General features: G+C 38.8%; 1 protein-coding gene across 1 annotated transcript; it reads right to left on the bottom strand.

The window, feature by feature from the left end:
* Window positions 1–1,331: 1,331 nt before the first annotated feature.
* Window positions 1,332–1,541, bottom strand: LOC103288747 (probable protein BRICK1). The gene has a single exon (XM_054714286.1). The coding sequence runs from the start codon at window positions 1,539–1,541 to the stop codon at window positions 1,332–1,334; it is 210 nt and encodes a 69-aa protein (XP_054570261.1).
* Between the last annotated feature and the right edge of the window lie 15,232 nt (window positions 1,542–16,773).

Raw genomic sequence — 16,773 nt, 5'->3', positions numbered from 1 at the left:
TGAAGAAAGCATATCATCATAATTAGTGAAAAATTTATATTGATATAAGAATTAAAAGGTAAAAAACCTTTATTTTCCACAAGATTTTCTTTAAAGATCAACCTTTTTCAAAACAATCTGAAAAGCACCCTTTGAATTTTCTTTGTTATTCTCTTTGTTATCTTTACCAGGTTCTTTCAGAAAGTACCAATTTTATTTTAAAGTTTTAATCAATATTTCACATGGTGAAATCTTTTTCTTTGACACATGAGTTATCAAAGCATTCTTTTCTTCCCCAGGCAGCAGCTTTGAGCTGGGACTAACAATAGATCTTGTGGATACTGACCTGTCCATGTAAAGATTAGATCAGACACCATAGGGATTCCTTTCCATGTTTGTGACTCTTAAATCAGCATAAACAACACACAAGTCCTTCCATCCTCAAGGCGCGTTTTTCCAGGGGTATGATATTGCTGACACCATTTGATTTTCATTATTTCAAAAACAACATACAGTTGTACAGCTGGACATTGTTAACTGGATATACACTTATTCAATTCTTTCTTTTTTAATATTTTTTGGAAGTGATTGTTTCCAAAAAACAGTAAAATTTTCTCCTTTATATATTGCCTACTCTTTAAATAGCATATGTAATTAAGTCTTTCAGGTAAAAATTAATCTTCTTTCAACACAAACTTTCTTCTCTTTCTCTCTCTCTCTCTCTCTCTCTCTCTCTCTCTCTCGTTTCAAGTTGAGGAATTTATTGTGGAAATATGAGAGACAGACACCCCAAGAGACTGAAGGAAATATCCGTTCAAGCCAAGTGGGGGCCTGGCCTTGACCTCCCCAGAAGGACAATAAATTGGTGTGTTAGCAGCAACATTCTCTGGCAGCCACCTTGCCAGGGCATGAGTTTCTCAACCGGGACAGTCTGCTACCCCCCAACAAAGGTGGGGAGGAGACAAAGACTGCTTATAGAATCCATGCAGAGGCAATGGCAGCTGTAAGGAAAGTCTGAGAGAGAAAGAGAGAGGTGGGGCAGACTTTAACAAAGAGTCCCAGGCTTTGGCTCCGAGTGCCTCAAATACATTGACAAGTAGTTCTACAAAATGTCACTGAAAAGGTAAAATGCCTAATGTTTTCAAGAGTTCCCCAGGACTTCTCCTCAAATGCCATATCACACTGCCAGACGTACATGGAAGAGCCCAAAGGCCACATTTTTGAAGAAAGAAAAACAGAAATAGGCCCTGTTGCTCTTCAAGGAGAAACAGAGTCGAAGGCTGCTGGGACCTTTCCCATGTAGGTCTGTGTTCTGGAAAGCAATTTCCTTCCCAGCAACAGCTTGCACAGTTCTAGGTGAGGGTCTCACCTTTCGTCACATGTGCTTCAATGTCCTCTATTCTCCATTCAAGGGCTTTCAATTTATCATTCATTGTTGTGAGTCTTGAGCGACAAGCCATATAGAATGATTTTCTTGATGTTGTGGTGATGACCTCAATGTACTCTGGGTTCACCAAGTCCTGATGAATTTGTCCCTGCACAGGGTCATCTTGTCCCTTCATGGCTGCCACCTAAGCAACCACACTCATATATATATTCAAAGATGAGTTACCAGCTGTTCCTGCATACAGAAGTGGTAACTTAGGGTTGGGTTTACACCCTAAAAATAATTTCTCTTTCTCTCGGTATTACTAGCTGTTTTCTAGTTTAGATTTGTGCCAACAGAAGGGTTTTTCTTCATTAAGGCACTGAGAAGAGTTATGCTATAATGATTGAGTGCGGTCTGACATTAGACTTCCGTGGGCTTCAATCTTGTCTCTGCCACTTACTTGATGTGAAGCCTTGAACAAGTCACTTAAGTTCTCTGAATCTCGATTCATTACATGTATCATTGTTTGACATATTGGCTGGGTAGGAGGATTTAATGATATAATCCTATTCTTGACACATAATAGGTGTTTTATACCTATTAGCACCATTACAATTATGTAGTAAGTCTGATATACAGAGACAAACATTTGCCTAAAAATGGCTCATGCTTATTTAACAAAGGAAGAATTTATTTTCACCACATTTCCCCCAAATTTATGTCTTTAAGCATCTTCTAGCTTTTTGCCAATGAGGTCTAATTGGGAAAATAATATTACTTCCTAAGAATAAGAAGTAACTGGGGTTTAACTAATACGGTCTTCTGGGGCTTACATTTTAAACATGAGTTTTCTTAAGCAGTCAATATTTTTTTAATATTAGATAGCTTCAGATTTTTATGATTTGCACGTGCTGTGACAAGCCGACCAAAAGGATTCTTAAAGAAAAATGCTAAAGTTGGGCTGAGAGGGAAATTTGCTTCTGATTCAGCTCATACACGTTAGGCTCTGTTAAGGGAGGCAGTGGCTGTCTCAGTTATTGATGACCATCTGGATGCTTCCCTGCTTTAGAAGAATTGGGTAAGTACAAGATGAAGTCATTTTCTGAAGCTTGGCCCACTGCCCTGCATTCTCTTCACTCTGACCATTCAGACGGTGGGCACAATATGAGCAACAAAGGAAGTGTGATGCTGACATGAAAAATGGGGTAAGTGAACCACGAAGATGTGTAATACAAACAAAACCATTTTAGCAAAGTAGTTTGCATATTTTGTTCCATAAACAATCAGCATACACTCCAGAAATTAGCCAGCTTTTAATATTTTAATTAATTTGAAATGTTAAGTGGATTGCAAGTATCTACTTCCTTGTTGAAGGCTGGAGGGAAGTTAATAATGGATAGAACTTCTGAATAATGAATAGAACTTCTGGGAAGGGAATTTTTCTGCATACAGGAAATTGTTACACATGAGAAATTTTTATATATAATTTTAGTACTTTTGACTAGGGTCTAAATCATTTCTTTACATAATTTTATAATTAATCCATTCTATATCATAATTTTATGCACAGTGATTCAGAAAATATTCAGGAGATCTACTGAATGACAGCAATATATTTTTAAAGAGAAAAGTATATAATGTAATTATTTGGAAAATTATATGTTATGGAAAAAGACTGAAAGGATGTTTTAAGACCTCGTTCTTCCCCTTGACTAGAATTCTTTCCAGAATTTCTTTTCTGTGGGAATTATAACATCTAAAGTTACACTTTCATTTTAGGAATGAAGACAGTTTTTTAAAGGATGTGCAAGTGGCTTAAAGAATGACCCTCTTTGCTCAGTAAAAGCCCCTGAAATGATGGCTTATTCCTAGCCTGCATAACCACTAGCAGGTGAAAAACAGCCATCTGTCCAGGTAGTGAATCTAAATCAGTTCTGCTCAAAGAGAAATTTTCTGTTGATTCTAAACAAATTATCTAAAGGCAAGCTCCTAAGCAAGTAGTAATCAGAAAGTTTATTTAAAACAAACAAACAAACAACAAGAGCTCTCTACCGTTTTACTTTCATCCTCATCTGTCTGGAGAGTGTTTCTAATTTACGCAGCCTATGGTGAGCCAGCTGATAGCCTTTCCCAGAGACTACTTGCAATTTTATGCCACAGGGTCAGATGTCCACAAAGGTGAACAATTGCCCTCATTCTGCGATGATAAAATGTACCTGCCATCCTCCATCTGCAATTCCTCTGTCTCCCCACGGTGCCTGTTCTCAGAGACACGTTCCTAAAGCTTGGAACCTAACTGCTTGTAAAAGAGCTGCCCTAGAATAAACTCAAAAGCTTTTTATCCTCCTCACTGCCAAGCATATCACATTTTCTTAGTGTGGGAATAACTATCATTCAACCACAGCCCATCAGCTCCTAAAAGTGAAAAAACTACCTACTACCTATGGATTTATGTTATGTGATAAATCATGTCGGTAAAAGTTTAAGAATCTCAGGTCTTCAGTCCAACAGTCTATTTTAAAAATATTTAGAATAAACTACTAAGAAGAAACTATAAATGTATGAAATTGTTGAATATTCTTTTAGAGAGGGTATTATAATTTTACCGTTGAAAGAAAGAAAACCTTCAGAAATAAGATCGTATCTGACAAAGGGAAATTTCCCACGGATGGTTTTTAGGGGTTTCTGGGTTGAACAGGTGTATTGAAGCACTCGAGCAACTTCTCTGTGTACACATATTGCTGTTGGTGTCAGATATGATGGATTGCTATAGTTTTGCAAAGCCATGCTTTATGTCTTTGTGAAATGAATCACAATTCAAAACACCCATGACTTTTTTCTTCCATATGCCTGAAATAATGGTGACATGTCTGAAATATGAGGATGTGTGATAACATGTTACATTAAAGGTATTTTGTATATTAAATAGTATTCAATAATCATACATAGAAGATTGAAGTTTGTCATGTATGTATCTTGGTATCTCCCCTTTCTCAAAATTTTAAGTCGTGCACCTCTGAGTGTGTTTGCTAGTTCCCTAATGATACTGTAAGCTAAAAAATTCTAAAAATGCTAATGTCTGTATAAAGGAATGAACCCAGATAACTTTGAGTTGGTTTGGAGACATTGGACTGTTTTATTCCTTTATCTGAAAACTGTGATCTGATGGCACTGCTCCTTCCCTGGGTCCCCAATTCACGGGACTGCTTTTGTGATCATTGTCCACGAGGAAACAGACTGCTGTGTGCTGGTCCACTCGCAGGCTTTCAGTGGCTTTTGTAAACCCATCCTACTTTGCCATTATATTCAAGCTGAGGTCAGGGACAACGATTCCCTTGATAATCAGTTCGTACCCCACACATTCACATCATTCCTGGCACAGAGTAGGTGCTCAAAGCTTATTTTGAGTGAATGAGAGAAGGAACAAGGACCACCCTGGCAGCTGATCCCAAGAGACCTACCTACAGGTCCACCGATTTAGGAAGAGGTTACAGAGACGAATTTCCTGCTAGCCTTGCAGCAGCTACATCTGCCATATCTCAAGTTCCTAGCTGATGACCAAGATGGAATCCTTCTGACCATCTATCTTCTCCCATATTCTCAGCTGACTCAGTTTTATATTCTCTTTAGCACAACACATCCTTTTCCAGCTTTCCAGTTTCCGAACAATATTCTATGTCTTCTGAAATCTACAGTCTATGATGAACTAACATTCATATAATCACGATCACAGTCTCATCAAAGACAGTTATCTTCACTTGTTTCCTTAACAGACCATGCCTGTCCCTTTAAACCGTTGTTTTTCCTTTTAGATGGAGGACTGCAATATCCTACAACCCACTTTTCTCACTGTTCAGACATGAATTTGACATTCTCCTCATTTCCCACTTTCAGACAAGTACTCCTTTCTCATCGAAAAACCTGGCATCTGTGATTGTAGGCATATTGTAAAAGATTATGTAAATATATTCAGGCTGGAAATCCCCACATAATTAAATTTTTCTTTTATTTTTCTCTGTAAATTTCTACATTGTTTGAATTTATAATAATATGCATGTATTATTTTTCCCTGAAAAAGCTATTTTTCACTTTTTTCATTTTCACTGAGGTGTTACTACACATATAACATTGTATAAATTTGAGGTATATATTGTTGAATTGATACACATATATTGCAAAATGAGTACCCAATTTTGTTAACTAACACCTTCATCATGCCACGCAATTAGTATTTCTTTTTTTGTGGTGAAAACATTTAAAATTTCCCTTCTAGACTTGTCAGTTTATAATATAGTATTATTAACCATAATCACTATACTGTACATTAGATCTCCAGAATTTATTCATATTATAACTGGAAGTGTGTGCCTTTAAGCAATAACTCCCCACTTCTCTACCCCCCCAGCCCCCCAATGGCCACCACTCCACTCTGTTTCTATGCGTTCAACTTTTTAGATTCTACTTATAAGTGAAATCATACAGTACTTGCCTCTCTGACTTATTTCACTTAGCATAATCCTCTTTGGTTGTATAATCTCCCCATGTGTGCCCACTGCAGTGGAGGCTGATGGGTAACAGTTTGGTTGGGCTGGGGTATGCAGGTGCACAGCTGAGAAGGGGCGGGGGGAGCTACATTTAAGTGCAATGGTATATGCCAGTGACAGAAGACAGGGCCTGATCTGGGGCCACAGCAGCTGCAAGGTTTCTGGTTTTTGGCCTGCTTCCCTGTGGCTGCCGTTTCCCCTGGGCCTGTGCAATGCCGTGGCAACCAGCGAAGAGGGCCATGCCAGAGGCATGCAAGTGCACAGCTGAGGGGGGGCTAGCCCAGAGTGTGCACATGACAGTGAGGGTTCCAGGTGGCTTCTTACCCTGGTGCAGCCACAGAGGTCTGAGCTGGCTGCCAGGGTGGTTTCTGGGGCTCCCAAGGGGGCAGGGGAGAGGAAGTGGGCAGGGACTTAGGCGGCTGGCACCAGTGAATGTGCATACCTGTGGAGCAGGGGCTGGGCGAATCTGCAGGGTGGCTTGGCATCGCGTGGCCCATGGCTCCTTCTTCAGTGGTGAGGCTGCTGTGTTTGTCTGTAGACCAGGTCACGGTGAACCACACTCCCACTGCGTGGCTTCTATTAATAGGCCCTGCTTGTTTTCTTCCTTGTTTCTAGCTTGCTTTACAAGTTTCAGCTGTGTTTTTGGTGTTTATTTTTTCTGGTGTTAAAAGTAACACATTGGTTTTATTCATTCAAAATCCCATATATATAGGAACAAGGCATCCAGTGGTGACCATGACAGAAAAAAACTATTAGTCTCATATAACTTAACTTCTAGTGGAGAGCAAATAATAAACAAATAACATTTTAAATATATAATATCAGATAATGATAAGTGGTAGGAAGAAAAATAAAGCAAGACAACGTGATAGAGCAAGGATGCTATTTTACATTAGGAAGATCATGAAAAGGGTTCTTTGATGGAGCGGAGAGGTTATTAATGAAGTAATGAAGTTTTTTCAGAAACAGGTGAATACATAAGAAAGATAAGTGAGCAGGAGAAATGTCCTTGATACAGCTTTTACTTTTGTAGCTTCTTAGGGCTGTTGTGGACAAGCATACAACAAATAACCCTCCACCCCGCAAAACATAGATAAATATGATAGATGTTACATTATTTTGTTTAACATTAAAAATTAGATTTTATAAGAATAGGTCTGTGAGCCAAGTGTAATTATTTATATAGCCTTTCAATAGTCTCTAGTTTGCAGCATTTAGCCTCAGAAATATAATGCCCTCTCTGGTTAGACATTACTGCATTTTAAGATTTTCCCTCTTACCACCACCACACACACACAAACACACACACAAAAAAAAACAAAAAAAACAACAACAACAACAAAAAAAACCCATATGATTTACTATGATCAGTTATAATTCTCATTAAAAAAGTCATTTCTATGTTCTAAAATGGCGGTATATATTTGAATGCTCGATTCACCAAAAGAGGTACTTATTCATTCACAGGCAGTAATTCTAACTTACTTTTTAGTTATTGTATTCGAACAGCGTGAGTATCCTAGGACAAAATAACAGAGAAATCAGCAAACCAGAAAATAAACTCTTTCTAATACTGAGGGGAAAATAATAGACATTGTTGGACTTTTTCATTTAAGGTAGATTATAATTTGACTTCAGAGAGCCTCATTAATAAAATATTTTTGCAGACAAGTTGAAAAGGTGACTTTCTGTAAATCATTGGAGAGGAAAAAATAAAAAGAATGCTGTAAGTATAGCTCCCATCCATGCATTACATCATCTATATGCCTGGAGAAGCAAGAACTGATTAGGGCGCCTCCAAACGGGTCATTAGTTAAACAGAAGGCATGTGGCTAGGAAAGTCATTTACTATTTTTTCCAGTAAAACGTTTTCCTAATGCATGGTACAACCTAGGCGACACAATGAGAGCAATTTAGACTTTCATTTTATTTTATTTTTTTAAAAAGGTAAAAAGCAAGGCTTTAAGAGCTATCATTTAAAAAAAAATAAGCCCACGGTTATTCAGAAAGAGTCTTTACCATAATTATTAAATAGAAAGAAGAAATCTATTAGCTAACAAAGAGATGGACTAAATCCAAACTGATTGCATCACAACCACAATGTACCTTAAATCTCAAACAAGCAAAGGCAATTTTGTTAGGTGAAGTGTTCTTTCTCTCAGGACTACTTTTTTAATTGCTTCTGGTTTGACAAATAAATAGGGTAAAAAAACACATTGCTGGTTTTGTTTGCTAGACCTTCTGATAATTGCAAAACAGTGATAAATGTTTGAAACTGAATCATATTCGCTGTATTAAAGTTCAGTGTACACCACTTACAGAAAAGTGTGTAGTAGGTTATCAGGGTATATATATTTTTCCTAACTTTTAGGTAAAAATACTTTTAGCATAGTTCTAGTCAATTCAGTTCAAGCCAGAGCAATGAGCCTACATTAAGTACTTACTCTTTAAAAGCAGGTGCTCCGTGAAAGGTGGGATATGAAGATACTAAGATTTGACAGCTGGCCTCTAAGGGTTCGAAATTTAGTGTGGGAGAAAGAGGTTTAAAGCAATTAACCATAAAGTAAGACATAGTGTATTAAGTGCTGTAATATAGATACTACGTGACAGGAGAGTAGAGAAAACGGAAGAATTAGTTCTGACGAGGGAAGGAAAAAGATTCCTGAAAGTGGCTTTTGAGCTAATTCTGTTGGAAAACTTCAGATTTGGATAGGTATTTGACTTCCTTCCCTGGGTCTCTGACTATTCTTTTCACATATTTGCCCAATGAGTCCAATCAGTAATGTGCCAGGAATTATTTAAGAAGTTGGGAATGAAAAAGTCTGAAACGTAACTATTGCTTATATTAAATGTCTGTGTAATGATCATATTTCATGTCTTTATGCTAACTCTTAAATTATGTCTCTAGTCCAGATATTGCCTACATTGCATCACTGCATCTCCCACTTGCTTTCTAGCTGTCTCATCCTGGACGTTGTGCTCCACCACAAACTCCAGATTTCTAAATTAAAATTTACTTTTCCTCGAAATCTACATCTCTAATTTTTACCAATATGAAGTGAGCATCTAACATACGTCTTGTTCCTGCAAAATCATTCATTTACTCATTTAAATTTGACTTCCCGAGTTATGTTTGCCTGTGACCTCTGATGCGATTCTCACCTGGGCTCTCCATGGTCCCACGTGCAGCACACAATTGTTGCCAATTAACGTTTCCTCGGGTTCTTTCAAAGGTAGCAAGATCCACAGTTCAGGACTGCTTTCATATTTTCATTTTTTCATTTCTCACTCCACCACACATACACAGACAGCTAACCTGGCAGGATTGTTCTCTAGTCTGTAGGGTAGTGTGTGTGTGTGTGTGTGTGTGTGTGTGTGTGTGTGTGTGTGTTGGGGCGGGGGTCCTTGTATATCCTAATAGTAGCTGTCATAGTTATTATGAAGATTAAATAAGAAAAATGAATAGACAGCACTTATTAACTATATTATTATTCTAATGGTCTACAATTTCACCTTTGACATCTACTTAACAGTTGGCAGTTTGTCACAAAAAGAATCAGGCAAGAAATATAAATGTTTAGGGGTAAATATCATTTATGAGTAGAGTTGCACGAGGGTCATCCCCAAAATGCATCTCCAGCAGTATTATAAATATGACTCTCTTTGGGGCTGAGGGGCAGGTAATTCAGGGCAACAAGATGTTCTATAGCAATCCTGGAAGGCTGGTCAGATGTCTTGATTAATTGCTGCTTTTGAGGCAGAAGTAAGGGCACACAAAACCGTGAACAAACACCAGACTTGCAAATAAGCTAGCATCCAACACAGCTCCAAGCCAGCTGAGGTACTCAGCTATAAACTGGAGGTACTTACTTGTCTTAAAGTCATCAAAGAGCTTAGCCAGCCAGCAAATGATAACAATAAACAGCTAACCACCCATGAAACAAGAAATCAGAATTTGCTACTTGTATGCATGCTTAAGCTAGGAGAGATGCCAGTCAATGAGCTTAAAACAAGAAAAAAAGAGGGGGCGGGGGAAGGCTGAGGCAACTGCATGATGGCATTTAGAATCTCCATTAAGACCCAGGGAAATGTGCCCAGTGTGTACACAGCGGAGGGGAGCATAGCACTTGGGGGCTCTGGGAAATGAGCTTCCTGCAATGAAGCAGGGCAATTAACCTAAAGCAGATTCTGGCTGCTAAGTGGGGTAGAAGTGCCTTTTTTTTTTTTTTTTTGGTCAGGCAGAGACTTCCCTGGTGTGTTCCTGCTGGCATTGTTCCAACAAATTTGAGTTGCCTGGGTTCCACAGTCCCCAGCCCCCCTCTGCCCAACTCCACTCCACCAAAGGATTCTAAAGGCCTCCTTTATGTCCTTATGAGTGGGAGACTGCATTGAGAGGACCTGAGAACTTATGGGAGTGGCTTGGAGAAGAGGCAACTCGATCACTTGAAGAGGGAGGGTGGGGGTGTGGTTCTTAGCCCCTCCAGATTCTGTGTTTAGCTCACAGTTCGGTTATTTACTGAAAATGAGAAAGAGAATTGTGTGTTTTAGCCCTTGATTAAATAGAAGGTAATGTTTTGTTAGGAAAGTCAGCTGCCGAGATTCCCTCTGAATGTGTCTGGGCTGCCGCTAAAAGGTTTTGATTTGGCTAATCACAGAGGTCTTTCTTGAATACTAACTAAGGAGTCCACGCAGAACAAATTCATTCCTGATGAAGTCTTGCAGCCGACAACGTGGGATAATTTGAATCACAACCTGTAAAATTTGATCAGGATGGAATTAAACGACTCTCTCAAAGTGATTTGGCAAGTCTATTTTCACCGTCATTACAGCAAAAGTGGGCAGCCCATGAAGGGCCATGCTCATCTGCCATCTCACTCAGTCCTGCTGCCAACAGGGACTCTGAGGGTCATGCCATGGGAATGTTTGCTAGCCTGGAATCTTTGTGGTAAAGATATGGTCCAACACTCACACCTTGGCTTCATTACTACTAGTCTCCATCATTTTCAGAGGTGTTCAGATCTATTTAGGGTCCATTAATGCTAGGACCACCTCTTGAAGGTGATGTTACTTTTACATTTATTGTCATCTGTATGAAATATAATTTCTTCCTATCTCTCCTATACTTTACACCTCATTCAGTTTAAAGAGTACAGTGTACATTGGAGAAAAAATTGGAAATTAGCATAAAAACATCAACTCCAACCTTGAACTACCCTGACCCCAAGGAAGAAATTTTTTTAAGTGGCCTTGATAAAAAAAAAACATTGAATAATTCACTTCTGTTCTCAAAGCTTTCTGGTCAAGCAACATCAGCTTGGCTTTCTGAAGTTAGGGCAGGGGTTAGGGGATGGAGCCAAACAGGGGACAAAGACTTCTCAAATTCCAGTCTAGTAGCTGTGATTTCTGCTATTGAAGCAATTTGTACCCTGGTAATAAAAGTGTTTCTTTAACATTTGCAAGAATATGTTAAAAATCAGTATTAGAACTGAAACATCTGAAAAGATTTATTTTAATGTTATGGTCTGCGACTTTGTCTCTTGGATACAAAGCTAGATGTGGGAAGTTCTGACAATGTTGTGTAGGGCATAGCTAATCCAATTTTAGAGGACAAGTGTGATGGTAATGGGAGGGCTCAGAATGCAGTTGTTTGCAAAGGAAAGGAAGATGGAAAAGAAAAAAAGGAGTATGCAAGATACATACCATAAGAAAAACTACTGAGACTCAGAGAAATGGGGTGAATAGGAGATTTAAGAAGACTAGAGAGAAGGTGATCAAAGAAAATCCAGTATAAAAATTACTGCATTTTGGCAACAAGCATAATCTTATATAATAAAGAGGTAATATGCAAATTGACCATCACCCCAACACACAAGATGGCTACCCTCATGTGGACAAAAGATGGCCACCACAAGATGGCTGTCAGGGGAGGGCAGTTGTGGGCGATCAGGCCAGCAGGGGAGGGCAGTTGGGGGTGACCAGGCCAGCAGGGGAGGGCAGTTGGGGGTGACCAGGCCTGCAGGGGAGGGCAGTTAGGGGTGACCAGGCCAGCAGGGGAGGGCAGTTAGGGGTGACCAGGCCTGCAAGGGAAGGGCAGTTAGGGGTGACCAGGCCAGCAGGGGAGGGCAGTTAGGGGTGACCAGGCCTGCAAGGGAGGGCAGTTAGGGGTGACCAGGCCTGCAAGGGAGGGCAGTTAGGGGTGACCAGGCCAGCAGGGGAGGGCAGTTAGGGGTGACCAGGCCTGCAAGGGAGGGCAGTTAGGGGTGACCAGGCCAGCAGGGGAGGACAGTTAGGGGAAATTGGGCTGGCAGGGGAGCAGTTAGGCATTGATCAGGTTGTCAGGGGAGTGGTTAGGGGGTGATTAGGCTGGCAGGCAGAAGCAGTTAGGGGCAATCAGGCAGGCAGGCGAGTGGTTGAGGCCAGCAGTCCTGGATTGTGAAAGGGCTATCCGACTGCCTGTTTAGGCCTGATCTCATCGGGGCATCGGGGGGTCCCAGATAAGAGAAGAGGGTGCAGGCTGGTCTGAGGGACACACAACCCAACCCCCAGCACAAATTTTGTGTACTGGGCCTCTAGTATTATATATTTCTTTATTGATTAAGGTATTACATATGTGTCCTATATTTTATTGATTCATCTTAAAATTTGCTAAGTACCTGGTAACAAAGGAAATATTGCAAGAGCCAGGATTTAAGCTCTTGACTTCTCATATCATGGAACAGCCTCTCAATTTGAGTTAGTTCTCCAGCGGAATTGTTTCCGTGGGTTCGCTGAGGCATGCAGGGCATGCTAAGGAGAGGCCAAGGGAACTGAAGGCTGAAAGTTATATTTACTTACAAGTGCATATGACAATGGCCATGCTTACCGTTTAAAACATTCTCTAAATTTGAAGAGAATTCTTTTTAAATTGGTCTTTGCTGTTCTAAAATACTGCAAAAATTCCCAGGGTAGAATTTTTCCCCCCATTGGCAACATTCATTCGGAGATAAGGATAGAGATGATGCAACGGCCTAGGTATTGAAGTTCAGGCTTTTTCCTACCACCTACCCATAACTTAAACTATTTTTTTAAACTCATGCTTGAATATTATTTTATATACACATATACATATAAATGTTTTGTATATGTACATACTAGTATATAAACAAACTATGCATATATTACCACTTATATTTGTGAAATATAAGACTTATACAAGAGATGCTGCAAGAAGACATGTTTATTCTGAGTCATGTAGTACTAGAATACAAAAGAACTTTGTCTCCTCTGTAGAATCCTATGTCAGCATTGATTTAATGGAGAAAGGATGAGTTTAATAAGTTTGAAAGCATTTTTTACATGTTGTTATACTTAACAAATCACAGTACTTATTTGCTACAATTTATTAATAAATTGTAGAAAAATGCACTGAAAATGAAAATCTTTTAGGCAAATTGGAGGGAATTCTAAGTGCTATTCAGATAAAATGATAGGGCCATTTTGTCTTTGATTTACTGAGACAAATGCCATGTCACTTGCTATCTCCTTGGCCTTAGAATATTCAGCTGGAAATGGTGCTACTAGTTTTGAAGTAATTCAGAGATTGGTAACATCTATAACTAATATCATGTATGGTTATGACATTTTCATTTATACATTGTAATGGCAACATTAAAATGAGAATATTTTCCCCTGGCTGGTTTGGCTCAGTAGATAGAGCATTGGCCTGCGGATTTAAGCATCCCGGGTTCGATTCTGGTCAAGGGCACATGCCAGGGTTGCAGGCTTGATCCCCAGTAGGGGGCATGCAGGAGGCAGCCAATCAATGATTCTCTCTCATCATTGATGTTTCTAACTCTCTCTCCCTCTCTAAAATCAATAAAAAATATTTTTAAAAATTTTAAAAAGAGAATATTTTGTTTTTTCTGATATCCTCATGTTGAGCCCAGAGATAAAGAAATATTGAGTATGAGAAAGGTTTTGGATCCTTTGGAAAACAGTCAGCAAATATTTTGAGAAGTATCTACACACTTTGCAAATCCCTGGCAAATTCCTGCCTTCAGTTATGATAAAATTGCCTTTTTCATGGGGTATATCTCTTCCCTTTAGTTTCTCTGTGGTGCTTGTAACAGTTCACAGGCCCTTTCTTAAGATTCTCCCTTCAGTTCCTGTGAAGTTGCATTTAATTTGTCTCCCACTGACATGCCTTCTTTATTTCCTGTTTCAGCTCCCTGTCCCTCTATTGCTATCTAAATGGGCCCTCTGCCAAGTGTCTATTCTCTTTCTGCGCTTTGTCCCTCACACTTTACATATATTCCTATGGCTTCAAATATTATTGCTAAGTTGAAAATCTTTTAATCTATTCCTTTAGAAGCAAACCACAAGCTCTGCTACTGGACTGAAGGGTTCCATTTGCCTGGACTCATCAAAGTCCAATAAGTCATGAGCATACGTAAGTTTGCAGCCAAAAACGTAAGAATTTATTAAGGAGATGGCACCATGCCCAGCACCACAGTTGAGCTCATACTCAAAGACCTGGCTCCCCAATGGCTTCCAGAGGATGGGTTATAGAGGGGGAAAAATCATTAGTCATGGTGAATAATGGAATTTGGGTCCTGGTTTCTACTGAGTGGTTGGCACTAGGGTAGTGGGTAATTGATCACCACACCGCTCATGACTTCAACCATGGAGTTGCTCTGTCCAATTTTGCAAGGATTTGTTCTGTGGGATTGTTCTGATTTCCTGGGTCCAGAGCTAAAACATAGCTGAAGCCACGATATTATGTTTAACTCTGTCTCAGTAGTCAATATACACAGTATCTTGTTCCCAAGACTAGTGGTCATTGTCCTGAGGGCTTAATGATTAATCAAGAGAGGAGGTGGGTGAGTCAGGGGACTAGGTGAGTCCCATTTGAGTCAAAGGAAACAAATCAAAATGAAAAACCAGATTAAAAAAAATAAAGTTTCTGTGTGGTTATAGCTCCATATATGTATCCCATGTAATTTTCCTGATTTCCAGTTCTTTCTGATCATCTGGGCTTGAGCAATATCTCTTCCTTGATGCATTTGCTTCTAGATTCCTCTCTTTAATATAAATCACCTCTCTAATCGAAACCTTTAGGCTCCAGAAAAATACATTCAATATATTCAACTGACTCCTTAATAGATCTATGTTAAAAACAAAACAAAAAAAACTATAGCAATTTAATTTATCCTACACACATTTCTTGATTTACAACTCTCCCTATCTGATTCTTTTCTGATGTTCTTTGCCTCAATGAATTGTATCACTCTCCATCTTGTTTCACAAACCAAAAACATGGGAGTTATCTTTGATTTACCCTTACATGCAATACGCCTAATCAACACTGTTGTTTTAATAAAAGTTGCCATTGTCTTTCCCCATACTTCCTTCCACAATAAGCTCCTTATTATTTTCTCCACATAAGCACATTTTCTTCTCTACCCTGTTTTCTTTATTGAAACTAGAATCAAGCCTCACTTCCATTCTCTTTATTTGAAATTTTAGTCATTCTTAAAATCTCAGCTTAAAAATTCTTCCATGATTCCTACCAACCCTCAAATTTTTAGTTTAGAAGTGGCCATGTCAGGGTGAGCTATGTGTTTTGATAACACCTATTTCACAGATGTGGAATCTAAGGCTTAAAAGGAGTCATTTAAATAGTCACTAACAAAATAAGATTTTGAAACCGGGTTTATGTGACTTAAAATTTATCTTTGTCTGCAATGCTGCATTCCTCAGTGTTCAGTCTTTTCTCTAGCACATTAGTTACTAATATGACATTACTCTTGTGCTTTCACTCTTTTATATTCACATCTGGAGTAGAAAGTCCTTGAGAGAGGAACCATTGTTTCATTAATATATGCTTTTATTGACAACAGGAGGACCTAGGAATACAGTGCTGACATGTCAAATTTACAAATAAATACCTTTCTCCAGCATTAAACATACTGTTTCAGAAGATCTTAATAATTAACAAACTATGAATATGTTCTATTTTTATTTTCACACTGTTAAAATTTATAAGATATAGGAATTTATGAGTCAAGTTATTGAAATCTTGGAAGAATAACTTAGAGTTATCCATGATATAATTCAGGTTTTGAAAGATATAAACAAATTCCTTCAAGAAAGATACCCAAAACAATACCCAAAGTTTCAATTTATACACACCCTTTAAAATATTACATAGAGTTCAAAATAGGTGATTTGTTTAAAGGTAGGCATTATAGAAATTCACAGACTGAGTTCAAAGTAAAAATATATTAATATTTGTGAGATAATAGGTATACCTTTCACTTGATTAACAAAAGTCAGGTAGTGGGTTCAGGGGCTCAAATATTCAATAAACACCACAACTGTTAAACTTGGGGAAAATATGAAGGTCTGATTTGGCCCGGCAGATATTCTGAATGACCTAAACTCCTCTTTCTTAACCCATTGCCATGGGCAGCTGGGGCAGAACATATAGGGCCCATCTAGTTACTAGGCTCAAGTAGGAGAGTCTAAATTAGTCCACAGTAGTTGATATCTCTGGAACTGTAAATCAGTCTAGGAAGTTCAGCATATCTGCTATGGCCAAATAAGCCATGCTTCAAAATGAGCAGTTATTACTATGCTGTCACTCTGTCATTAATGGGTGACCTGTCTAGAATAAGCTATCTGTCTGGGCCATGTGCATGGATAATTGATGCATTTATGTTAATCAGTGTCTTTGGGAGATGTGTTTGCCTGGAGTTGTTACTAATTCTAGTTTGGCCAAGTTTTATCTTAAAAATAGTAAGGTTGTAATAAGTTTGTTATTTAAACCTTACTAAAAGATAAAGAATAAGTGAATACCTAAGAAAATCTTCCTTGTTTTACTTTTGTTTTTAATTTTGGGGT

This window comes from Eptesicus fuscus, chromosome 4 (genome assembly GCF_027574615.1).
Source record: "Eptesicus fuscus isolate TK198812 chromosome 4, DD_ASM_mEF_20220401, whole genome shotgun sequence".
In the NCBI taxonomy this organism is placed as follows: Eukaryota; Metazoa; Chordata; class Mammalia; order Chiroptera; family Vespertilionidae; genus Eptesicus; species Eptesicus fuscus.
Note: the sequence above shows the minus strand (reverse complement) of the source record. Positions and strands in the feature narration are given on the sequence as shown.

What these genes read in the sequence shown, in the direction of transcription:
- LOC103288747 (XM_054714286.1), bottom strand. Translation starts at nt 1,541, where the DNA reads ATGAAGGGACAAGATGACCCTGTGCAGGGACAAATTCATCAGGACTTG.